Below are 27825 nucleotides of genomic sequence, written 5' to 3' on the forward strand. Positions count from 1 at the left end.
AGTCTGTGTATTTGGCAGAAGTCTTTCCAAATGACTAGGGCAGCCTACAATATCAGGACATGTACAATGTCGGGTGCTTTTCTTGCATTTTAAAATGACACCAATTATAGGTGACATTCAGAACTCTCTAAAATATTCCCAGGGCTAGAAACACAACCAAATAGCAGCAGAGATAAATCACAGGCCAAGTCAAAAAAAGTTTCTAGTGAGAAAACAGCACTCTTCTTACTACACGTGGAAAAGATAGCCTGCTATGAAGGGGGGAAAAAAATACATGTTCTAGAGAAATCCTAGGCTGACCTCACATGACCCTCACTGGTGGCTGTTCACAGAGGGAAACAAGTAAGACTTTTAAGAGGGACACCAAAGGTCTGGAGCAAACCCTAGCATCTCACAGGCTCCCTCCCTTTCCAGTCTAGAAATACATTCTTTAGTTCCTCAAATCCAGCAGCCCTTAGTGACTCAAAGCATGAGATCAACCAGTTTCCCAAAAATGTTGTATGAACACATGTTTTTCATGATATTATATGACAATGAGTCTTGTAAGCAAAAGAGTTTAGAAAGTTATAGACTCTGAAAAACAATCTGAGGGTTTTGAAGGGGCAAGGGGTGGGAAGTTGGGTGAGCATGGTGGTGGGTATTATGGAAGGCACGTACTGCATGGAACATTGGGTGTGGTACATAGACAATGAATACTGGCACATTGAAAAGAAATTAAAAAAAAATTTTTTTTAGAAAGAAAGTGCTGGATTAAATAAAATTACACTTTAAAAAAATGCAGCACCCCTTAGATTCTTTAATATGGCAGCATGTAGTGTGAGCCTCCACACTGGAATGCAGGATGGAAATACATCTAACCAAAACATCTTTCCAAGAGGGGTACCACATAAGACTAAGTTTCTACAACATACATGTGGGAATATATTGATTCGACAAAACAATCAACAGGATTTTAAAACTTGAGTATGGCTTGAAAAAAGATAAAATGACTTTCCATGATTATGTGATAGATAATTATATTTTAAAAACCTAGGGAATGTGGTTTTACAGCACACCCTGAAGATCTAGAAGATTCTAATTTTTTGGTCAATAGTATGGTAAATTTTCTCCTCAGAGAAAAATTTTCTCTCCTTTTTTACTGGCATGGCCTTAAATTATCCTTAAGCACTTTGAGACTGTATATTAGTCTCATATGCATACAGACAACTTTTGGCCAAATACTTTCATAGGTCTTTATTATAATGCATAGGAGTTTGGATTCTTTTGCATGTTGTTGTGTCTAAAGAAGAATAACATATTTTGGAGAGTTACATAAATATTTACTAAAATGACTGGTAAAACTGAATCTTCTAACTCAAGAAATAGATCATCTCTTTGGCAATTGCCATATTTTAGGGGCAACCTTCCAGAGTTCAAACATTTACCTGGGATCAATTTAGTGAATACCTACCTAGCTCATGTATTCTGGCATCAAATCTCAACCCATCTTCAACTGCTACTTTTCAAGGTTAAGAAAGAGAACAATACAATGTTCTTGTATCCATTATAAAATATGAGAAGAAAAGACTACAAACAAGGTTTCCTGCTGCCCCTCCCCCTTCATTTTAAGCTACTGGGTTATACTCACACAGTTATTAGGGTCAGAACTTAGTACTAGGACAGGGTAATCTAACTCCTAGTTTCAGTTCTTTCTACTCTAACACAGCTTCAACAAATCTTTGCAGGAATCCACACAGTAGGAAATTCTTAAGCATATAAGAACACATTCCATGACTTAAAGCTTTTATGTGTATATCTTACCTATAGTGCCCTTCCAACGGGAGCTGCACCGTGCCCTCCTCTTCCATAGCTAGCATACTTTGTTCTTCCTGGAAAGACAAATGTAAAATATATAAAGTGAACCTGATGAGTCTCCATTTTACATTAAAGAAGAAACACAGATTAATGTTTCACTATCTCATTAACCTCAGGACCTTCCACTTTGTTTGCATTTATTAATGCTAGCACAGGTCCTTTCAATAAAGCACCAGCTACCAAGAACATAAGTAATTAATGAGAGTCTCATACCACAAAGTAATTTAAATGCTAACAACAATCTCCTTCATGTCACTCAATGTAAAACGTTGTTAATTTCCAAGCACATTTTTTTTAAATAATCCAAATTTTAAAAGGAAAAACATATGGACAGTGTAATTGTTTTCATTGTTATAAGATTTAAATTACAATCCCAGAATGCTCTGTCAGAAGGGAATGAGAGATATATTTAGCACTGTGGTTCTCAAGCTTTATTTTACATCAGAATCACCTAGAGAGCTTTGAAAAAAATACAGATTGTGAGGCCCCACCTCCAGAATCTCTGATTCAGTAGGTCTGGAGTAGGGCCCAAGAATTTATGTTTCTAGTAAGTTTCCAGGTGATGCTGATTATGCTGGTCTAAAGATTACACTTTGAGAACAACTGCTCTAGAGATTTTTTCTGAGATGTCACCTTTCTGTATGGACAAAAACACAGGTGTGCTTTCCACCAGACACATTTTGGGCTTTTGTTTTATGCCTCAGATTTCTTCTTACAACCACAATATCCTACCCATCCCCAAGAGGTAGAAATACTTCATATATTCATTTCTTCATATAGAACACTTTAAAGCCATATCTTTAAGATACAGATAATCTTTTCCTACCATATTGAAATGTCCTGGTTTAGTTTTCAATAATGTTATCAACTTTTTTCCATGCACCAAAAAATTTTAGTTATCTATAGATTATAGCTCTTATATAAAGCATTTATTTTCAAATGGGTCAATTAGCAACACTCAAGTTCAGAGAATGATTTGGGGTCATTTAAAAATGTTAGAATCATTAGTTCTATCTCCAGAAATGGACTTTTATTTATTTAATGTATTCTTTTAGTGTAACTGACACACAAGGTATACACATAGTGATTCAACATCTCTATACGCTTTGCTCTGCCCACAAGTGTAGCTACCCCCTATCACCATACAACACTATGACAATCCCATTGACTATGTTCCCTCTGTGGTGCCTTTTATTCTGTGACTTATTCATTCCATAACCAAGAGCCTGTATCTTCCACTCCCTGTCTTAGATTTTGCCCATCCCCCAACACCATTTCCCTCTGGCAACCATTAGTTTGTTCTTTGTATTTATAGTTCTGATTCTGCTTTTTGTTTGTTTATTCATTTGTCTTGCTTTTTAGATTCCATGTATGAGTAAAATCATCAGAATCAATCAGAATTTATGGCATCTGTCTTAGTCTGACGTTTCACTTAGCATACTACCCTCTAGGTGCATCTGTATTGTCACTGATGGCAAGATTCTATTCCTTGTGTAATATCAAAAATGGAACCTGAAGTTAGAGATGAAGAGCTAGAGAAAATAGGATGACCCTGGAGGCTCATTTGTCTTTTAGGAGCTTAACCATAGCTTGACTGATTTAAATCAGCTTCCGGAAAGACATGACCTTTGGCTGATGTCATTTCTGACAGGAAAGGCCATTCTTACCACCATCCAGGCATTGGCCTTAACTTGCATGCCGCCTCTGAAGAGTCCTTGCTGTATTTCTTGTTACTTAGAGAAACAGTATTTTCTAGAGCCTGTTGGCTAACCTATGAATATAAAATGTAATGTGGGGGCAGGTCTCATTTTCACTCTTGGAGTGCTCTCTGTCCACATCCAACCTACTGACCAAAGCAGGCTTCCCTCTGCCGGGACTTTAACCATGCTGCCTACAGTTATCTATGGCCAGACTGTGCTGTGTAATAATGGAAAGTTCAGGGAACTGCATGACTCTGCTGCTCTTCTCTTGTAAGTTCCTGCCCTGGTCAAACACAAACACTTTGTTACATTTATATGCTGTGGTAAGAATGGCACCTGTTAGTTAGCACTTTGTATTATAGGAACTAATCCTATTCTTTTTATCTGTTGTCCTTCAAAAATATTTTTCCTTTTATGAAATAAAATAAAATAAAAGTGTCAAAAAACATACATGTAATTATAGATATCAGATGATATACTTTATTAACATGTATTTCATGTATATTAAGACTATTTCTCATATCATTGGCAGTACTATTAAAACTAATTCAAAATGAGTAGACAGTATCACTGGTTTGAAATTACACATTTTAGCATTTGAGCAGAGCTCATCTGCAGCCTGGAATAAGGCATGCCTTGCAAATGGGTTAGTCACTATATATGGAACATAATACATATGTCATATTGACTTATAAGCACAACATTGAGGCCATGGACTGAGCATATGTATTCTTTCAGGTAAAAAACTTTACTTTTTCTACTGAAAACATTACCTTAATACACATGGAGGGACATAAAGAGAAAACATTCAGTGATCCCAAATGCTATTTAGGTAAAACCAAGATACAAGCAAAAGGCAATGCTTTTCTTGGTAGTCCACTGGAAAGTAAGATTGGTATATAGTATCTTTCTGACCAACTTGGAATAAAATGTCAAGAAGGCAAGTCAAAAGGTTCAATAAAGAGTAAAATTTAAAAAAATAAATAAATAAGAGTGATTGAGAGAGAGAGAAGAACACTGCCATCAGTGCTGAGGTGACCCGGCAGCGGAAAATGAAGGCTCAAGATTCAACGTAACAGCAGAAAATTGGACCAAAGCTTTGGGAACAATTTTGTTTTTTCCTCAGATGATTTTCCACTTTTCTCTCAAATTGCTTTCAATAATTATTTTGCACTCTGTGGCTTGTTAGCATGTGTGGGCTTTATACTAGTCATAATTCTATCCAAACAAAAACTCATCACCTCTAAAGATAGCATTTCCAAGCCATGCTTATCTGAAGAGAAGGGTGGCGGAGCAGCCGCTGCCTTCAGTGCCAGAAGGAAGCTGGGTGGGCCCCAGAGCTCAGGGATGGAGGGCCGGCTGCATCCCAGGCAGCACTGTGAGGAAGCCAAAAATCTGAGACTTTCTGGGGAGGAACAGTCAAATCAGGCATTGGCCGTCACGACAATGACAACCTAGTTTATCTCAATCATACAGGAAAAACAGTGAGAGCACAAAGCTAACTGGGTATCCATCAGTTTATAAGTCAGAAGGACCTGAAAATGAGCTCCATGTAGCACTTCATTTACACGGGGTCCATCGAAAATACACTGAGTTCTACAGTGTGGTGAAGATGTTAAAGAATGATGATCCAAGTTTACCCAAGAACATTTGAAGGATTTCACCAATTTGACTAGAAGACTACTCATGCTGTGATTTGAATGCCATCTTTTAATTAAGACAGCCAAAGCATTTTTCAGATACTACATAAGTGAAGGATAGTTAATGTTATATCTAGTAAAAGGCAGGAAAACTGAGGCTTAAAAAAAAGAAATCAAATCAATGGCACTCAAAACACTCAGCACACATTATGGGCTAGGCGCACAGTGAATTGTCCAGGAGCCTACTCACGAATCCATTTATCAAATATGTATTGAGCATGATAGTAGTCCACCAGGTACTGATGACATAGCAATGAAAAGACATACACTATTCTCTCAGAGGATAGACAAGAAGGATCACTGCACAAAATACAGGAAGAGAGGAAGTAGTATCTGAGCCAGTCTTATTTGATCAGTTTGGTAGAAGACAGGAAGAAACTAGAAACAATGTAGGCTAAGAATAAAAAGTAGAAACAAATAGGACAATAACAACTAGCCCAGCTAGAGACAAAGCCCTGTGCTCAGTGAAAAATAAAATTGGAGTTACATTGTGGTGTGTTTTGGGGCACCTGGTTGGCTCAACCAGCTAAGTGTCTGTCTTCCAGCTCAGGTCATGATCCCAGGATCCTGGGATGAGCCTTGTGTCCTTACATTGTGTTGGGCTCCCTGCTCAGGGGGGAGTCTGTTTCTCCCTCTCCTGCTGCCCCTCCCCCCACTGCTCTCTCTTACACACATGTTCACACTCTCAAGTAAATAAATGTGGTCTTTTTAAAAAAAATTGTGGTGTGTTTTGATTAGTAGGAAGTATGGATCTGAATTATAATTTGTGACAGCATAAAAGATCATTCATCTATCATGACAAATGCTCTACCTTTAGTGAAATAGGTAGCGTCTATTACTATACCCACTTCTCAGGTAAAATCTGTATCTATGTAGGAACTCTCAAATAGCTCAAGGTCTGAACAACAGCAGAAAGCCAATGTTCACAAAGACGGTTAAAGTATTACAGAAAATATTCAGGAATTTTAGAATTCATGAATCTTAAAAAAATGAAAGGGACTTCAGCAATCAAGTTTGACCCATTTATTTTATCCAAGAGGAAAACAAAGTCCAAAGAACTCAGACCACTTTCTTCTTTGATTATTGGTATAAAAGATAATGCTGCAAACGTTAAACACACCCCACCCCCGCACACACACAGTACTCTGGAAGCCATAAAATGTGATGTGTCTAAGAGGGATGTATTAAAATTTCCAGGAGATAGAAGAACCAGTACGTACAACTAATCACTTTAACAATGAAAGCTAAACAAGGAAAAATGGAGAGAAGGAGGAGTCTACCTAGAATTCAAATAAATAACTGGATGTGGCATGTTTTTATCAGAACATTTGATTCGATATCTCCAAGTGACTTAACAAAATTATTATAAGACACAGAACTTTTGATAGAGTAGCTTGGATTTAGAAGATTATATTCTGGAGATACAGATACTGTGGTTTTAGAAAAGGTCTTATTTCAAATTTTAGCATGTGTCAAAAGGAGTTGGAGGTCTCGTTAACACTGATTTCTAGGTCTAGCCACAGAGTTTTGATTCAATAAGTCTGGAATGTGGTATAAGAATTTGCATTTCTAACAAGTTGCCAGGTGTTGACTGATGCAACAAAGGTCCTAGAACTACACTTTGAAAATCACCGCTTAATGAAGATTACGCTCGCCTTACTCTAAGATTCAGTTAGAAATAGTGTTTGCCTCTGTAGTAATTAGACCATGCTTCCCCAATCCATAACTAATTCTCATCTTTCTTAGCAGTAAGACCTCTGTAATTTAATTGCATTAATTGCACTTATTCTTAGTTTACTTTTGCATCTTCTTGCCTTACTCGTGATCCTTCTTCATACAGATCATAAGTCTCTTTTGCTTCTTTTTGTTTTCTCCCATAGCATATATGTTGAAGTGAACCTCCGTAAACCAGAAAGTGTCAATATCATGATCACTGTCCAGAGCTCAATTTCCAGGATTTATCTAACATTAACTGCCTTCTACCCCCACCCACCCAGGAGCAAACATTCTGCTGGGGCTTTCTGCTTTTAACAGCAGCCCTTTTGTCAAATGTGTACAATGTCCTAGAGAATATTTAAGTAGGAAGGAAAGCATGTTGGTACTCTGAGCACATTTGGACATCCAGAATTTGATTCTGCAGTCTTCCCTTTACACAGAGCAATGTGCAAAATGTCAGGGTTCCAATATTCATTTCTATCCTGATTATAATCCTTTCTTTCTAAAAACTGAAGCATATGCATATGCATATGCATGAAGTACATGAAAATTTGGAACAGAAGCTCTGCGACCTTGGACTGGCCTGTGTAGCTATTTATTCTGCTTAACTCATTATTGAATTTTAAGGTCAAACTAATGTTTTCTCAATGCCATAAGACCAGAAGTGGGCTACTGATAAGAAAACCCAGGAGGATAAAGGTACAAGCTTATAACTATCATCGAAAGGACAAGAGGTGAGCCTACTTTAAATTCGAGTCTCAGGGAGCTGAACATTTTCTGCTATTTACCATCTTTCCAGATCACAATCAAAGTTACTCAATTAATATGAGCAATTGCAGAAATGCAGCATTTCTGGAGAACTTGTCCATTTACCACCTGAATGCACAATTTCATAGAAGACCAGGCCTTCATATAAGACGCTACAGTCACAAGATCACATCCATCACTGGAGTCCAGAGCCTCAAGATAATGAAATACTGAGATCTGGGTGACCAAATAAAAAACCAACAAGGATTTAAGATCTAGTGCAATCTTTCTTAAATCATTCCATTCGCTATACTGATCATGCGCTTTTAGTAACTAATTCCAAGTTAGAAAGTGAACATCTTTAAACTTTTTCTTTCTCTAGTTGTCAGAAGGAGAATTATCTTTCTTTGCACTGGTCAGAACTATATTTAAATGTTCAATAATGAATTGTGTCCACATTTTATTATTGATTCTCTTGTTTCTTTCCACATACTGGGATTCACACGCAGGCGTCATCACATTAATCTATCACAGATTTTTAAAGCTGCCTGATTGAGGTATTGCAAGGGATTTCCCCCTACTTTTTCTTAGACTCAACTTTGAAGGACACGGTGGTGAATTTGCCTCTATAAATTTTTAATCTATGCTTGCATCCTTTTGGAAAACATGAATTCTAGGAAATTTAGTAGTATTTGATTACTTCTAAAATATATATCTTCATAATCAAAAAACAGTAAACACCCATTGGAGTACAGTGGATCTATGACATAAAAAAGTTAGAAGCTTATTGAATAGGGTCTCTGCCTATCTAAGATTAATAAATTTCAAAATGGAACATCTGGGACACACGCATGTACCATACATACACAACCTCAGAAGTGCTTCTGGGCAATGGAAATGAGAGATGTGAATAAATTTATGATTACTATCAAATTTGTTCTCTCATATTTCATAGACATATAAAGGGAGAATCTAAAATTTTTCTTATAAGGGAAGAATATTAAACATAGTATGTTATATATACACACCATTTTTCATTTTATGAAATTCTGGAAGGGAAAGAGTGTTCCATGGTATGGATATGACCTAAGGAGAATGCTGTGAAAGGGACGATTATACAGCTGGGGCTCTTGCTAACTTATTCTAGGGAAGTAGTAGAGACATTTAAACAGGGAATCAAAGCATGAAAATAAAGCGAGATAACATTTATAAGTTACTGCCTTAGTACACTTAAAGTATTCTCATTATCAGAAAGACTGAAGGGACACGGTCAATGAGTTTTATATTCAAAATTGTCTCCCTTGGAATTTCAACTTTCTTGAGGATTTCTTAACCTGCATAATTTTAATTACATCAAGCATGGATAACTTAAACCTGCAGAATTTTTATTCCACTGTCCATCTTATACATCCATACATTATTTACATTTAATGTATACCAAATTCTGTCATATTCTTCTTAAATGGTATCAGAGGAGGAGATAAAACCTTTACTAAAGCCCTAAAAAGAAATACCCTAGTTAAGATATTTTTTAAAATATTATTTTAAAATTTTTAAAATATTTATTTAAAATATTTTTAAATATAAATATTTATATTTATATTAATATAAAATATTTTTAAAATTTATTTTAAAATATTTATTTTTTAAAATATCTCATACTTAAGTATGTCAAACAGAAAAATAAAGAAATAATGATAATTTTATGATATCATATTTTTAATGTAATAATATTACTAAAAATATGTTTCTAAGTATTTCTTCATTATTTTGGAAAATTGAAATAATTATGCAAAATTAAGATACAGCATTATGATCAATACATCATCATGATGTAAACATGTATATATAAAATACACTATCATGATCATCTCTAACGTGGGAATCCTCTGTCAGTGATGGGTCACCACTGAAAAGTAAAAGAATGCCAGCCAGTCATGTATTAGATAGCCATATTTGTAAAAACATCTGAGGAGAAATTTCATTAGACTTTGTGGCCTAACCTGACTTCACCTAATGACTGAGTAAAAGCCAGAACCATTGAAGAGTTTGCAAACGAATTCCCCTAAGGAGAGAGGAATATATCCACAATTTGAGAAACTGTGCTGTAGACAGGAAATAGCATATGTACAGACCACCTTGTAGATGAAGGAAAAGTAGAAAGAATTTTCACCAAATATTTTCTTTCATCTTCATTTCTATTCACATGGAAATGTTGTTCTTATATTTTACAACCTATGGACTCAATTGTTTCAATAAACAGTATACAGGTCTTTTTTTTTTCCAGTTAGACTCTTCATAGTTTTTATAGAAACTTTTAAGCACTTCTTTAAAATATTATGGTTACTAGCCTTCAAAGGAGACCTAGACTTACACACGAACTTTAAATATGCCATAAAACTTAAAACAAATCATCTTAATGCATAAAATAGAATAGGATAGATCAGGAATTCACGGAAGTAATTAAATCCCCAAATTTTCTCAAACTACATTTACTCAATCTTGAAGCATTTTGAAAGCAGATCAGATCATAACCATTTCCTCTATTTCAAAAATAACTAATTTTATCTTTTTTTTAAAAGATTTTATTCATTTATTTGACACACAGAGAGAGAAATCACAAGTAGGCAGAGAGGCAGGCAGAGTGGGGGAAGCAGGCTCCCTGCTGAGCAGAGAGCCTGATGCAGGACGCAATCCCAGGACTCTATCCCAGGACTCTGAGATCATGACCTGAGCCGAAGGCAGAGGCTTAACCCACTGAGCCAACCAGGTGCCCTAATTTAATCTTTTGATTAGAATTAGAATCTTGCCATTAAAACTTTGTTCTCTAAAAAATACCAATAAGAATACGGTCTCTTTCCTTCCTTCTCACATATTCAATCAAAAAGCAACCATTGTGGGACCATAACTTGGAAATACGTAAGCATCAATAAGGTTCTGCTATCCACAAGGGAGGGAACAGAAAAGTAAACCTCACAATTTGGATAATGAAGTACAAAGTGTTTGTATACTTCACAAGGGTTTGGTTTTCTCACATAAGACCTGTGTTCTCTCTGTGTTCAAGTTTCAAATTTATGATTTTAAGCATTAATCTTCCAAACATTAATAGTCCACCTGTGGTTTTTAGTAACCATTAACCATCTAAAGATAAACACAACGATTTGGTTTTGCAAGGAGTGGTTACTATGCGAGTGTTCCATTTGCTTCTCTTTGTAAGATACTGATTTTGTTCTGACTTACTTCTTTTTCAGCATCTTCTAGTTTCTTTTTCTTACTCTCAGGCATTAAATCATCCAACCAGCTGAGTTCCCGTTTCGTAAACAAAAAGTCCATCAGTTTTCTTACAAATACCAGAGCTAACACCTAGAGCAAAGAATAAAATAATTTATAACAGGGAAAAAATAAAAATGGGAGAGGTGAGAGGTAGCTCTGTTGCTTTTTTTTTTTTTTTTTTTGTGGAAACAAGTCAATTTCAATTAAGACTGAGATCAAAGTGACACTTGAAGACATGTGTGTATAATAAACATTGTCTTTTTGCAACCTTCATTTCCTTTTCTTACCACATCCCCAGAATAATAGCTCTCATTTTATCCAGTAAAGGAGTCATTTAAAGAAACTGTCTCAGAAAAAAAGAAAAACCTACAAAATATATTGACTGTTTCTTCAATAGATGTAGTTAATAGTTTGCATTATTTTAGATGAACATTAAACTATTCGTAGCTATGCTGATAGTATTTTAATTTATAGTCATTCAAATTTGCAATACTTTTGGAAGTATTTGAAATTTATCTGAAATATTTAATAAAATTTAATTTTAGAAAATCCCCCTTGTTTTTCGGATTTGCTAGTATATCTTTAATGTTACCTTTTGAAATTTTACATTCTTCTACACAACTTCAGTTAATTCAAACCACTACGAATATTTAGTATGATAGAGACAAAACTAATATACATCCCTGAAATTCATATATAATCTTAAATCCTATCTTAGTCACTAGCTTTAGCAGCTAAAGTTTACATCATGGCTTCCCATAATTGTTCAAAATGACTTGTTCCAATTTCAGTTATTTGTGTTTCCAAAGAGAACAGAAAGTCAGGAGAAGAAAAAAAGTTGACTTAGAAGTTTCATACCATCATGGGAAAGACAATAGCGGCTCTTGAAACTTTTATTATCCACAAAAGGCCAAGGCAGCTCATCTGAATCACTGTGAAGAGATGGACTTTTCGAAGTGGTACATGCCTTAGATATATGAAATCTGGCTGGTGTTTTGCAGGCATCCAGAAGAGCTTTATTCTATCAAAGAACTAAAAGATAAACAGACTAAATTGCTTTTTACAGGCAATAAAAGTAAGACAAGTAGATGTTTAATATGGTCCAAAATATCATACATCAAGACCACACTTAAGCTGACATCTGGGCATCAGGACAATAGGATTGTTATGCATATACTCTGAAATGCACAATTTCAGTTTCATAATTTCCCATGTTTATTGCATATGGAGACAGGCTATAACTTAGAAGAGTTTAAAAATATTAAAGCCAGTGCTAAATATTGCTACCTGGGAGAGTGTAACCTTGAAAGACAAAATGTAATCATCATCTTCTTTTTCATTATCACATCCCAAAGCTCTACCTTTTATTTGCCCACTAAGCACTAGGGTCCAATCTCTGTCCTCTTCTTGCCTGAAAGAGCTCATCCATTCCCATGGCTTTAATTTTTACATGCTTGTTAGAGACTCCCAGACTTGGGTCTCTACTTCAGCATGCGCTCGCTCGCTCTCTCTCTCTCTCTCTTGCCAGAGCTCTCCACCCACATCCTGCTGTTAAGTGGGATGTGTTGACTCTGCTGTTTTGGCCTCACCACACTGACCCCCAACGGGGTTTTGAGGCTGTCTCTACAAACAACCTTAGCCACAAAGATTTAACCTAGATGAATTACTGTTAATCAAGTATTTCCCAGAGCAAAGTTTGTTAACTGATTTCTAGTTCAGTTTCTTCTAGTGCACTGTCGAGCCATTTATAATTTTTCAATTGTATTTTATTTAAATTATTTTCATTTGGAACAGTTACTTCTGTTTTAAATTTTACCATGAAGACAGTACAATTATTTTTGGACTATAAAGATATTGTTATACTTTCGATTTTGAGTTTTCTCTACCAAAGCAAATTTTCTCGATTCAAACTTTATAGATTAAATCTTTACAAGAACCTTAAACCTTCAGTCACATTTTACTCACTAATAAATTGTGCTGCTACATGTTAGTTTTATTTTACATGGACCATTTTGTTTAATTTTTCTCAGGCAGATTTTTACAGTTTCCAATGTTTCCAACAAGAAGTGATTATTTATAAATGATGGTTTCAAGCACTGTCAGTTCTAGTTCATGCCATTCCTACAGTAATATCTATTATGCATCTTCAAAAGAATGATATTTGATTTTACTTCTTGTCTAAATTATTAAAAAAAACTGTAAGCAATTCTCATCAAATATTCCAGAATTACTCTAATAAACCAAGGGACAAGTATCCATGGAGTTAAATGTTAGCATTGAACAACTTTTTTTTTTTTAAAGCAAACCATATATATTTAAATATACATGCAAAAAGGGTGTTAATATATAATTAATAATAAAATGAAACAAAAATATAAAATATATACAAATATTTAAAATTTAAGTATTAAAATATTAAAATAAATAACAAAAATGATGTAACATAATATGTAATATATTGGTAATATATTTAACTATATAATAGGAACCTCAAATTTAACATAAATCCCTCTTTTCTTCTGTATTCCTTGACTTATGGCACAGCCTGGCTGATATTTCTTCCCTCAGTCATCTAAACCAGAATCATATGTAGCTTAGTTCATCCACTGTTCATATACTTAATGAATTTATGTTTATATTCATTAATGCCTTCCAAAATCATTTATTGAAATGTACCTCTATGCAAGTACCAAGTGCTAAATTTCTTTTTCTTGGTTCATCCTTCTCCATATTGCCTCCAAAAATTTCTTTAGGTCTTCTTATTTTTATCTCCTAAGTATCTCTTTAAATTACATGTCATTAAACAAACCAAATTCGGTGACTGGTGGAGGTGAGAATAGGGAAGAAATAAAGCAAAATCCTCTGGCTTGCAGCTGCGTGTTTCAGTTTCTATAGAACTCATTTCTCCCAGCCACCATTTCTCCATTTGTGAAGCTGCTATTGCATAAGTGTACTTCAGTGTGTGGGTGCTTCAATTGTTATTGTTTAAATGGCACATTTGCTTTACTTTGGATTCCTGAAGTGTTGGAATGAATATAGATGTGGTTATATATCTGAGTACAGAAACAGCATTCATAAGAACACTGTGATCTGTTTTTTCTGCCATGTTGCACAGTGAGAAACCTAGATACTATGTTTCATAATATTGCCAAACAATCAGGTAGTATATAAGTTCCTTCAACATAGAAGGTAACTAATTAACTAACATGCTCCTTGAGCTGTTGGGATTCAGTACATGCATATTACTACTCAAGTAATGATGATCATGGTATATGTATCCTGAGTTTTGCACTTGGCTTTTACCTTGTCCTAATATCAACAATACTCCATTCCCCCACACAGTTAGCCACAAAATCCCATTTAGGAATTTCGACTTCATGAGTTTGGTGTTCACTTAAATTTTCACTAGCCTTGTTTCTCAGTGTGAGACCCTGCTTACTGTTTCATTTGTGCTATTTAAACGCATTATACTTTTCTCATAGGCCTTTAATAATGTTTTCCTCAATTTTCATTTGAGAGATTCACACCCCAAATAATTCCAAAACTTGACATTCTTGTTTAGTTCTAAACCTCATGGGTATAAAATCATGTGAGTGGAATTAGGGGGAAAAATCTGTTGAAACCTATCAAAATGATTTTACTTTGTTTCTTAAACTTCTGCTGCTGTATTTATGTGAGCCTGGGGCCTAATAATAAATACTTTTCACTTACAGATGAAATTAGTACTCGTGGAACTTTTGCCAAAGGCAAAAAACAGTAAAACAAATAAACAAAACCTCTTCAGTACTCTTCTCTATCTGCCTTACCAAACCAAGTCTTTCAAAATATACTTTTCATACGTGAAATTATAAATGAGCAAATTAAATTTAATTAGAGTAAAATTTAAATGCATAACACACTTCTCAGCTATTTCCCTCTCCCAAGTAAATTCTACCCGAGTGTCAGGAAGAACAGTCAAAATACCTAATTCGAGTGTCCAGTGATCTTTCAATGACTTCAAACTGAAATTTTGCCTCAGTTCTGATATCTAGTACTTCCCTAAGGCTGAAATGCTTTTTCTTCTCCCAAAGTCAGAAACTCATTGGTTGTTCATTCAGGAAGAGAGTTTCTGTGCTGCCTGTTCCTCAGCGTAAAGACTTTAGCTAAGCGACCCATGGTTTTGTTGCTCGGAATCCATTTTGTTTGGCTAAGCAGCCTGCAGTCACCTGGATCAACACTAGCTCCTCATGCAGGCACATGCCCTAGGTAACTGCCAGCAGAGTCACAAGTAAATGTAAGCTCCTGAGATGACTCCCTCAAATGTCCTTGCAGTCAACAGTCTCCCTTAACTCCCAGAGCCTTTCCTTTACATGCTCCTTAGGTAAGAACCCCCCACCCCGGGGCTTACCAAAACCCTGCTTTTTATTTGAATTGATCAATCAGACTTAGACCAATAACCCCAAAGCACTCCACCCACAAATCTTAATAAAGTCATGTGCCACAGGTCTTGATTCTTTCTCTTGATTTTTTTCCCATTACAGACCCTTAAGGTGCACCAGGTACTTCCTCCAGGACCAGTGAGTAATAAATTACCTATTTCAATTTCTCTTCTAGTCTATCCTTGAACCACAGCATGCCATCCAGCGCCCTGTGCTCCACTTCACATGGGTTAATTTTACAAATTCATAGTAGTCGGGTGACTTTTCTTTCACATCTTTGAACAGCAATGAGACTAGCTGTGTCTTAGAAAAAGCAGCAGTTTGTTTTCCCTTTGGTCAACAAAAAATAAACTATACTTCACAATAAATAACGCTTAAAATTAGTCCCCTTTGAAGAAAACTCGAGTGTTTTAGATCAATGATGTTAAGTCATAAGACAAGATTTTTCCAAGGCAAATTTAAGTAGAAATCTCCCTCTTTCTTCATGTGGCTTTCTTCCCTGAGTCTTCTCTTCTTGTAAGGATCCTTGTCATTGGATTTAGGGTTCACCCCAAATGTTGGATGATGGGCTCATATTGAGCCTCATAACTAATCCATCCTCAGAAGCCCTTTTTCCAAATAATGTCACATACTGAGATTGCAGGTGGACATGACTGGGGAAACACTATTCAAACCACTGTGATATCGCGAGCATGAATAATTTTCCAACTTCCTCTGCAAAAAACTAGAATACAATTGTGGTCATTTTAAAATGTATACACAAATTCTTCAGTAATATTCTCTTCCAGAGATGGAGTCTAACTTCCCTCTATGTGTGCAAGCTGGACATAATGACTCACTTCAAACAAACAAACAAACAAACAAACGGAAGTGACCATATGTAACTTTGGAGACTAAGTCAAAAGGCACAGTGACTTCACCTTCACTCTTCTCACATTGCTCACTCTGATGGAAGTCAGCTTCCTGGTCATGAGAGCACTTAAGTGTCCTATGAAGAGCCTATCTAGCAAAAAACTGAGGCCTCCTACCAACAGCCACAGAGGAATCAATGCCTTTTCCCAGGGCTGTGTGGTAAGCCATCTTGGACAGAGGTCCTCTAGTCCTAGTCAAGCTTTCCGATGCCTGCAGCCCCACATCCCAACAGCAACTACAAGAGACATCTTGAGCCAGAACCACCCGGCTAATCTGTTCCCAAATTCATGACCCACACAAACTGTGAAATAATAAATGTTCATTGTTTAAAAGTCACTAAGTTAATTGTAGTTTGTTATAAATTGTCATATAATTTGCTAATAGAAAATTAATACAACTGTATGCAACTAATACTTATCTAAACAAGTAATAAGCTTCCCTTTACATCTTGAAATTGCCTTACCCTATATATTTTTATTTTAATTTTAAAAAAGAATTCTGTAATATAATCATTCTAGTAATAGAAAAACAAACATAAAAGGAAGAAAATCACCCGGGATCTCACTACTTTAATAACTGTTTTTATTTCTCTACCTTCCCTTTTGATTCATTCACACTCACAGCTTTATAAACCTATAGGGTAGGTACAGCATGTTTTCCTATTTTTTTGCTCTGCATTAAGCCATAAGCCTTTTTACCATGTTCCTTTTATGGCCATCATAATTACCAATCTTAAGTGACTGTAACATAGAGACCACTTAATTATTTTACTGCTGATGGATAATTGGGTTATTTCCAATATTTTGATAGTATGTGTTACAATGAACATCTTTGTACATACAGTTCTTCTTTTCTGTCCCATACACATGATTACAGTATCAAAGATTAAAAGCATTTGGATATTTTTGAAATGTACTATTATTAGTTTTCTAAGAGGTTTGTACGTCTAAACCTTATACAGTTTAATATAACTTATGGTAATCAAAAGTACCTTAAAATTATGAACCATTGTGAAGAAATATAATGGTGGTGTGAAAGCTGCTCCTCAGATGATGTCATTTTCTTAGCTATCACATGATTTAGCATCAATAGACTTAAGATAGGTCATCACAGATGTGAATGGTTTACTGCAAGCAATTTACCTGAATTCCCTTTAGAGATGAAGCACCCATATAAAGAAACACTCCATATAGCACTGGCATGGGAATAAACTGTAAAAGAACAATTGGAGAAACGATACAAGTTATTTTCATATAACTGGTCATGCTATTTTTCACTTACCAAAGAAAAACACAGAAAAATAAATATTTTAAAGGCAACATAAGGCAGAGCCAGAAGTCCCAGGTTCAAATCCTAGCTCTAACACTTTTTAGCTGCATAACCTTAGGTAAGTTACTTAAGCTCTTTGTGCCTTAGTTTTCCTGTGTGTATCTAAAAAAGGATGGTAATAATAAGGTTGTTATGAGTATTTAATAGGTCATAACCTATAAAAGGGCATATAAAATACATAATAAAGAATAAATATTAACTATTACTATTATACTACTTAAGGGAAATTTGAATTTTGTTCCACAATGGTAAGATATTTGGATTAAAGATGAATAATAGAGCTAACATCTAGATGTTCTGATATTATGCAAGACATTTGCAAACGTCGACTGTTCAGTTTTTCTCTTTTTATTGGAATAGTTTGGCATAATTGTAGCTCTGTACTTATATAACATAGAAATAAGTTCTTGAAAACGTACTTACATAAATGATTAATTTTAAGTTAACCTATATAACTGATTAAATCATTCCATTAGGACTTTCAAATTATAGACAACTAAAATGAGTTATAAGTTAGAATACAATTGACATAACCTTGGTAATACCTGTCAAAATTCTATGACAAATAACTACTCTTTAATGCTCTTCAAAATGGACTCAATTATTTTAAATGTAAAGAAAATAAGGATATACAATGGTGATATCCATGCAGTAGTTTCATGAAACATTTAATATACAAGACTGCATATGTGGCCATGACTATTACATGGCTCATCTCTGCACCTCTATCTTATACTAGGTAATGTTAATTGCAAATACATCTGACACGAAAATGGAGACTTTATTTCATATGGGCCTGCAGTGAATTCAGGTCAAGAATGAATTAGAAATAATGAGTGACTTCTCCCCATAACCTAGTAACTATTTCAAAATTACAGTAATAATTTACACATCACATTTACTTTGCCAAGCCAAATTTCTTCGGTATTTAAGGTTTCCAAAACACAGCACATAACTTCCCCTGTTAAGAAGTTATATAAACATGGTAAAGAAATTCATCACTTTTGTCACATGCCATACAGTATTTGCAAATTGATGGCTTTGATTCAAATGAAATTTATTAAACAATAATAAATATATTCCGCCTTCTCTTAACTTCATAAAGGCAGATTTCATTACCTTCAGAATACTGGTCATAAAGACTGATGAACCCATAAGAATGAAAATCATAAGCCCAGTAACCCTTTGCTCCCGAATGCCAAGAAACTTGGGCTGTTCTCCTGGAGCTGAACATTCTGATTCCAGTTTTAAGCTGTTGACATGAGTGATGGACAGGACAGTGGCAGCCACAAACCACGGCAGGCCCATGATGGAGCACACCCCAAGCATGACAGCCACCATCAATAGATCCAGATGGTACCCACAACCTTTCTGTTAAAAGAAAGAAAAGAGGATTCTCATAGGAACTGAATTTAGTATAGAGACAAATGACACCACCACCATGGAACAGTAAGAATAGAAAAGAGATACTATCTTGAGTCTTAGACAACTGATTCTAAAATGCAAAATAAATTAAAGATAAAAAAGTAACAGTCTGAAAATATATAATCCACTTAAGGAAAAGTTGCAGATGTTCCTATTACAATTATGATTATAGTAACTTCAACCTACTTTAATAGGTTTAATGTACGTCTGGGTTCAGATTACATTAGTTTCCATTCTATTTCTGTTGGATAATTAAAGTCATTATTAAATACAGTCACTTTGCTTGGTTTCCTTAAATGGGCAAGTTAACTTACAATTCATATAGCTACTCATTCATCCTTTATTCATACAAAAAATTACTGAACACCATGTACCAGGCATCAGGGAGAAAACAAAGAGAAAACAAAGTAAGGACCATATACACGACAGTACTCAGATGGTCTGAGTGTGAACAGAAACCACTTCCTGACAATACTCAAGAAGCCCTTCATATCAGACCTAAAGAGAAACTCTTCTCAAACACGGTGTTTCCAATTGCCCTCTTTTGTGTCAATGGTGGGTGTCTCAATGTCTTACTGGGAAAAATAATACCATGGAATCTAAGCTTCCTTATACACACCTGTTTTTATCCTGATACAGCTCTTTCTCTCTATCTGGCTCTCATTTGTTTCAGTTTCAACACTAGAAAAATTTGGCCTCTCCCTAAAATGAAAGTTTTTGTGTTTTCTGTCTCTCTGTGATCCTACTCCACTATCACTGACTTCAGTGCTTTCTAGGACCAGGCAAGAAACATAATTGAGAAAAAACAGGTGCAGAGGGCATGTGGAGTGGAGATGCAAGGAAGGGAGACATGGTGAGTGGCCGAGGGCTCCCAGGAAAGAAGCTGAAGGGCAAACAGCGTGTGCCTCTCCCTTCACCATCCTCCCCCCCATAGGAAATCATCAGTGGAAAGCCTCCAGGGTAGCAAATGGCTTGGCCGGTTTTACATTTCAACTCTTAATGACTGACTTCATGAGAGGTAGTATATAACACAGTGGTTAAGGGCTTAGGTTCTGGAGATAGGTGGCCTGGGATCAAATGCTGGCTCAACCAATGACCTTGAGCAAATCATGTGACCTCTTGTGCCTCTGTTTCCCTATCTGAAAAAGGATGATGGTGATAACAGGTGTCACTTCACTGGGTTGTTGTGAGAATTAAATAATTTAATTTTGAAAATTATTCAGAACAATGTCTGATATATACCAAGCACTCAGTAAATGTTAGGGACTATTATATTCTGGCAATTGAACAATAAATTCTTATTTGTTCTCATTTGTCTCAAGACTCCTCAATAAAAAGATGCATTTCTTAAGGGCAGGTAACGTATCATATAATGTCTCAGTATTTCCAATAGTTTTTAACACAATCATTGGCACACAATAAGCAATCAATAAGGTACAGATCGGCTTTTTTAGAGCGGAATAAGCTTCATTAAAACACCTTTCAGAATCAGATTTAATAAGTATAATTTAAAATAAATATAGCCGTTACATTTGTTATTATGAATATGAGCAGAAATTACCAATCCTTCTAAAGGAATAATAATTCTGATTTTTTTTTTTTTTACAGGCTGTTCTATCAAACTGCAAGAATTTCCTAGTTACTATGACTCTCATAAAGCCTAGAATGTGAAACATCCTGAGCATTTGTCGCATATTTGTCATGGTAGTGTTTTCTTTCTGTTATTTTGTTTCGTTAATTGTTTGATTAAGAAAAACACTCTTAAAGTCAGCGTACTTCCTGTCCTTTCGGCATTTACCCCTGCCGAATGACAGAAGCACAGGAGACAACGAAGACAAAATAGCAGATATGCACAACAGGACCTTTTCCTCCTGTGTTGTCACCAATTCAGTAGTGGCCTTCCTCGGCTTGGCTTCGCCAGCATGACTAACTGCAAATTCCCTCGTCAATAGGACTCTAGAAACTCCTTTTTGCAAGTAACTCGGCAAAGATTTTTATTACTAAGAGCTGGAGAGTGGGACGAGAAAGCCAGCAAAATGGCTTAAGAAGAAGCTTCACGAGGGCTACACTGCGACCATCTAGTCCTTTCAAATAAACAATTTGGAAGATGTGGCTGCATAGAATAGAATACAAATTTTGGTCCCTTTAAAGGAGCTATCTTAACCAGTGATGTGAATGGTGCCCCCTGGGCTGTTTTGCAAAGTTATGGTATTGCTAAGAAAGAATGGAAGACTAGCTAACAGCCATGTGATAAGCATCAGGGGAAGGCAGAGGACAAGGGGCTTGGAGGGTCTGGCTTGTCCTTTTAGCACACCCTGGACTTTCCCAGGATCCATGCTCACTAGGGCTTAATAATAGAAGGAAGGCCTTCTTCATGATAGTGATTTCCTACGGCTCTTATCTAATGTTTAAAAAAGACAATAAAATATAAACAGTGAGCTTCTGGATTGCAGGAAGCAGACAAAATAATGGTTTCCGAGTAAATAATTTCATTTTTAAATTTAGAAAGCTAGCTTTGTACAATACACGCATCTAATAAAAACAAAAACACAATTTCCCCCTGATTACGTTGGACAGCAATGGGAGCATCTTAATTTCATGTGAATCAAAGGAAATAAAGCAGTTCTGGCACTTCCACTAATTAATCATCATCATCCTTCTTGCCTTTCATTAAATATCTTAAAATTTGGTCTTTGTACCCAAATTATTAGCTGATAGGCATGACAGCCAAGGGGAAGTATCCCTTTGTCAGAGAGAGAACTCTGTACCTTCGAACATATTTCTGTAGATTTTTTTTCTGAAATAAAGACAGAATCAGAGCTTTTATTCTCACTTTCATCCATGAATCACAGGAAATGGACATATGGGAGGAAAAGGGAGCATAGCAACAGGTGATACTACACCAGACCCCACTAAAACCAACATGCAGCAAGACAAGAGGCCAGCCAAGAGGACCATCTGATACCCAGATGCCACTGCTGAAAAAATTCATTTCAAAGCTTGGCAGCAATTTCCTGCATCTGTCAAGTTAACCACATAAAAGACTATAGATTGACATGAAGAACCAGGCTGACAAAGAGGGCAAAAAAGAACATATCAAATGCCATAATCATCAAGAAAATGTGGTGCCAAATGAATGTTGCAAACGCATTCATTTACTCAAGTGATCTGAGATTGTATTGCTGTTTATTAAAAATGATGTCAAAAGAAGCCTGAACTGTCTACAGAAACATGTAGAAAAGCCCACAGTTGTAGTTTAACAGAAACTTTCTTTTCTGTAAGATAGTATCTTTCTTTCTACTTTTGGAGAATGTGCTTTTTTTAAAAAAAAAAAAAAAAAGCAGTTATTTCTAATGCTTTTCAAAGGGAGTCAAGTAACCTTATGCCTATCAAACTTCTTGAGATAAGAAAACAAAAAATGCTAGAGTACAGATCTATACCTATATACAATATAGATGAGAACTTGCTTTCTCAAATTTTTGTATTTACAGCTTCTTTCACTCTTGAATGACCCAAAAGATCATGAGGTGCAGTGAACTGGAATTTTGCTAATTTGAGCTTCTTCATTCTGAGGGAGGAGAAAGTCACTTGGCGAGTTGGGCCAACTTCTTCAGCTCAATACAGCTTTACTGTGTATGTAGTAACACTCTCAAATGATTAAAAAAAAAAAAACATTTTTAATGGCATGAAAAAATGCTCTACAGGAAAACAAGTACTGCTTTGGTAAAAATAAAAAGTGAAGAAAAAGGGAAAATGTAAGTTTGGAAGACATCAAAATGATGAATTCCAAGGTGACTTGGATGTACAATACAGACTAAGATACATGATGTAGGGTCATCTACAGAAACCAGAAAACACAATTCATTGAACTATTTCAAGTCATGATCCAAACAAGGCAAAAATGGGTTTTTAAGTGACTAAAAAAAAAAAAAAAAAAGCTGAAAATGTGGTTAACTTGTGGTCTGGGGATATACTCAAGAAACACGTATCTTTTCCTGACAATGTGGTTCAAGTCAAAGCCAGGGGACTATGCAAACATTTCAGTGAAGCAACAGGTGGGGAGAGCGGCTATGGAACAAACCGTTACTTAAGCCAAGACTGTTCTGAGAAGGTGATCTTTTGTTGTTGTTAGCAGGAAAAACAGCAGCAGCAGAATGCACTATACTGAAGCTTACAGAGGACAATGGTTATAGGCAAAAAAATTTTAAAAGTGTTTGGTGTAGATAAAATATGTCTTCACTGGAAAGAATTTGCTTTGCCAATATCCACATCTAAGGAGGAGGATGGAGTGTTCAGATTTACAGTGACCAAGGAAAGATTAATTCTTGGGGCACCTGGGTGGCACAGTTGATTGAGTGTCCGACTTTTGGTTTTGGCTCGGGTCATGATCTCAGAGTCATAAGATCAAGACCCTCGGGACCCCCTGTCCCAGTCAGGCTCAATGGGGAGTCTGCTTAAAACTCTCTCTCCCTTTCCCTCTGCCCCTCCATCCTCCATCCCTCAAATTAATAAATAAACCTTTTTAAAAAAAGATTAATTCTGGGACGCCTGGGTGGCTCAGTGGGTTAAAGCCTCTGCCTTTGGCTCAGGTCATGATCCCAGGGTCCTGGGATCGAGTCCCGCATCGGGCTCTCTGCTCAGCAGGGAGCCTGCTTCCTCCTCTCTCTCTGCCTGCCTCTCTGCCTACTTGTGATCTTTCTCTCTGTCAAATAAATAAATAAAAATCTTTTTTAAAAAATTAATTCTACTCATGGCAATATAGCAGAACTAATGATTAAATCACTTGCTCTATTGTTTACTAGATCCAGCCTATTAAGGGACAAAATATAAATCTTTTGATTGCCTATTTATTTGTACAACAACAAATTAATTACAAATCATGTAATATATTTTAGTTATACAAACTCAAGTTTATTTCAGTGACAAAAATATTAAATGCTTTAATGCTACATTTAATTCTACAAATGCAAGTACTTGAAAAGACCACTTTTAGATGTTTTATGGTATTTTAGCTATTCTACATGATATGTAAAGGGAGAAATATGGCATATTTGTTGACTTAGAACTTTGGAAAGGCTGTGAATATTTTTAAATAATTGTTATTAAATAAGTGGGCTATTAAACTTGGGAATCTGAATTTCTTGTTTCGAGGGCTGTACATCACTCTAAGTTTCCAGTATTAAATGGGGTAGTTTTAAATTCAACTCATATAGGCTTATAAGAACCAATTATTTACTTTTCAAAATTTTTCCCTGCCAATTGATATCACATTGGTAACATGAAATGGTCCATGGTGGGAATATTCACACTATGAAAATCAGCAAACATTATAAATTATAAATCAGGGTCCCTCTCCTTTAAATGCAGAGAACTGGTTGTTAACCATATACTAGTACACCACTTATCTACTTACTATGACTTTTTTAGATATTTTTTTAAAGCTACCTTTTTAAAAAAGTTTTTATTTAAATCTCAGCTTGTTAACATACAGTGTCACATTAGTTGCAGGTATACAATTTAGTGATTCCACACTTCCGTACAACACCCTGTGCTCATCGCAAGAAGTGCCCTCCTTAATCCCCATCACCTAGTTCACCCAACTCCCACCCATCTCCCCTCTGGTAACCAACAGTTTGTTCTCTACAGTTAAAAGTATGTCTCTTGGTTTGGTGCTCTCTCTCTCTCTCTCTCTCTCTCTCTTTTTTTTTTTTTTTTTGGACAGGGAGAGAGAGAGAGAGAGCACAAGCAGGTGCAAGGCGAATGGCAGGCAGAGAGAGAAGCAGGCTCCCCGCTGAGCAGGGAGCCCAGTGCAGGACTCGATCCCAAGACCCTGAGATCATGACCAGAGCCAAAGGCAGATACTTAACCGACTGAGCCACCCAGGCGCCCCCTTCTCTCTTTCCCTTTACTCATTTGTTTTGTTTCTTAAATTCTACATAATTAAGAATTATTTAATAAAAGCAAAAGTGAATTGAACTAATCCTTTTAGAAAACGTTCTGAGCACTTGAAGTACTTTCTACAAAGAGAATGAAGAACACAGCTTTCGTATAGACACACATTCTCCTCCCATATTTACATAAAATTCCTTTTTAGTAAGATTTATTAGAAATAATTGTGCTTTCTTATGATAATACCATTAGTGTTTTCCACCAAATAGTTCAATCAGAGATTGTTTAATGCTTCTGACAAACATACTTATAAAATTCTATAAAGCATGATTTCTGTTGCTCTGACAAGGAGCCTTTTCCTAGAGTTTGAAGAGTATATGAAGATAGCTGGGAATTATCTCATGATACCAGAACAAAACAATTTGATTAATTGTGCATGTTTACAAGGTTTGATTTGGATTATTTTTAAAAGATTTTATTTATTTATTTGTCAGAGAGAGAGCACAAGCAGGGAGAGTGGCAGGCAGAGGGAGAAGCAGGCTCCCTGCTGAGCAGGGATCCCAAAGTGGAACTTCATCCCAAGACCTGGGGATCATGACCTGGTCCACTCAGGTGTCCCTGATTTAGATTATTTTTGACCATTCATTGATATCATTGATTTCATTTAACGTATTCCTGTGATAATGCTCACACTAATTATCTCAGAAATGTTGCACACCTGTGAACAACTTTGATTATTCACAATTGCAAAATGGCAGGGTCAGAGTACAACAAGTAAGATACATCCATATTCATTCTCTTAGCTTATAAAAATGGTCATTGAAATCTGTAATAAAACTCAACAAAGATATCACCTACAAACTATAACATCTATGGCTGGTTTTTGTTGTCATAGACATTATGGACAGATGAGTAACTACATCAAATGAGAAATACCTGAAGATGTAATTTATTCCAATAATGAATGCAATCTAAGAGGCATACTTAGGGTCAAATAGAGAAGTAGAGGAATCACATATGCAAGACAAATTGGTAAAGCTGCCCTTCACCAGAACAGACTGTTATTTCATTAAAATATTTTAAATATGGTAAAGAAAGTTACAATCTCAGCAAAGTGTATTATTTTAAGCCTTGGAAATAAGATTTCAGAGTTTAGGCTCAGCCAAGTGCAATAAATACATTAATTAAAAAGTAAAAATTTAGTTCATTTTAAGCTCATTGCGAGACAAACATCTTGATTATAGACAATAAAAATTACAAACTTGAAAACATTATCTTAATGTTTGCCTGTACAAACGACTAGAGTACAGGTGAAGTAAAATAAACATCAATCAATGTTGGTTAGGGCACAATGATTTACATTAAAATAGATGTTAAAATATACCTTTAGTTTATGCTCTTTTCTGTTGATGATGACAGCTGTAATCTGTTGGTCCATAAAAATAAGAATAGTACAAAGCAGAGCTGGGATTATGGCAGCTATTACTGTCCACCATGGATTTGGACCTAAAGGTGTAACAAACCAGCCACGATCATCTCTGGTAGGCTGCAAGAAATAAAATGATGTATATCATTAGTAACTGGATTAATGAATACCTAATTGAATTAAATCCTACAGATGCTACTAGGAAAGCCTTAATTATAAATTGATATGCTAAGTGAGCTACATCTAACAATAATAGTCATATTTATAAACCATTTATAAGGTACAAGGCACCATTCTGAGTACTTTAAATATTTTAACTCATTTTTTTTTCTTCACAACTCTCTAGGAAAGGTCCAGATAACAAAACTAAGGCAGAGCGAGGTCCAGTAAATTGCCCAAGGTCCCAAGGGTAGTAAGAGGTGGAAACAGAATTTAAACTCTGACAGATTGGCCCCCAAATCTATGTTTTCGATCAATACCTATAGTATATAAAATAATATTAATATTTACCATTTACAGTTGGCAAATTTATTTACATTTATAAACAGCACATTGACAACTGTGTATAACTCTTATTTTAGATGGGTTCACAGGCCATTATGGGAAAATGGCAAAAAGACACTTGGTGATATCAGGAGCTCTGGGAATGGTTCTAAACATTGCTGGTGTCTGAGATGAGCCCCGGAGGAATTCATTTTGACATTCTCTGAGAACCTCCTGGCCCTTTTTGACAGGTGAGAAAACAAGGCTCAAAGAGGTTAAGTAACTGACCCAAGGTTACATACTTCGTAACATGGTTAGAATACTATTCCAGACCTAATTTTATCTCTTTTTCAAAGCCTCATCCGCTGTGCAATTTTGCATCAAGATAATGCATTTTCCTTAAGTTTCAAAATGTTTCCTTATCTTTCAGGAGTGTTGTATATGGATATTCCTACTGGAAAAATTGACAGAAATTTTTTTCAAGTGGTGTCTAGATTCCATTTTCATTTTTTTCCTTTTTAATATAAGACCAAAATTTTAGTCATATGGGCATTTTACTGAATGTCCATCAATCTGTATTCCTTGTATTTTCATGAAAACCTCAAGTACTAGGATTATAGCCATCATCTAAATGAAGATAAGGCCTAGAGATGGTGAAATAGATTATATATGCTATGATAACTTCACCTTGAAAACACTTGGTACTTGTAGTTTTGGAGACGGGATCCCAATGGCATAGTCAATTAAAACCATACACAGAATTGTAAGAAAGACAGCAAAGTCACTCACTATGGATCGAACCTAAAAATAATGAAAATGCTTGTCACTTAAAGAACTATAAATAGTAAGAAATACTTAAGAACATAATCCAGAATCACAATTTATAGTCACTTTATGACATAATATCTTAATATGATATTTTATACTTACTATAATATTACCATTAGCTCTGT

The 27825-nt window shown here is 35.6% G+C and overlaps 1 protein-coding gene across 8 annotated transcripts in view; it reads right to left on the bottom strand.

The window, feature by feature from the left end:
* The window catches only part of SLC4A10 (solute carrier family 4 member 10), a 309943-nt gene that overhangs the window by 8897 nt on the left and 273221 nt on the right, over nucleotides 1–27825 (bottom strand). For all 8 annotated transcript variants that reach the window (XM_059167179.1, XM_059167172.1, XM_059167173.1 and 5 more), the window contains 7 exons: nucleotides 27560–27673; nucleotides 26348–26509; nucleotides 18769–19020; nucleotides 17463–17531; nucleotides 11849–12022; nucleotides 10958–11080; nucleotides 1801–1868 (listed from right to left, as the gene is read on the bottom strand). In XM_059167179.1, the coding sequence (XP_059023162.1) occupies nucleotides 1801–1868; nucleotides 10958–11080; nucleotides 11849–12022; nucleotides 17463–17531; nucleotides 18769–19020; nucleotides 26348–26509; nucleotides 27560–27673 (962 nt within the window). The remainder of the gene's footprint in view (nucleotides 1–1800; nucleotides 1869–10957; nucleotides 11081–11848; nucleotides 12023–17462; nucleotides 17532–18768; nucleotides 19021–26347; nucleotides 26510–27559; nucleotides 27674–27825) is intronic.

Source organism: Mustela lutreola, chromosome 3 (genome assembly GCF_030435805.1).
Source record: "Mustela lutreola isolate mMusLut2 chromosome 3, mMusLut2.pri, whole genome shotgun sequence".
NCBI lineage: Eukaryota > Metazoa > Chordata > Mammalia > Carnivora > Mustelidae > Mustela > Mustela lutreola.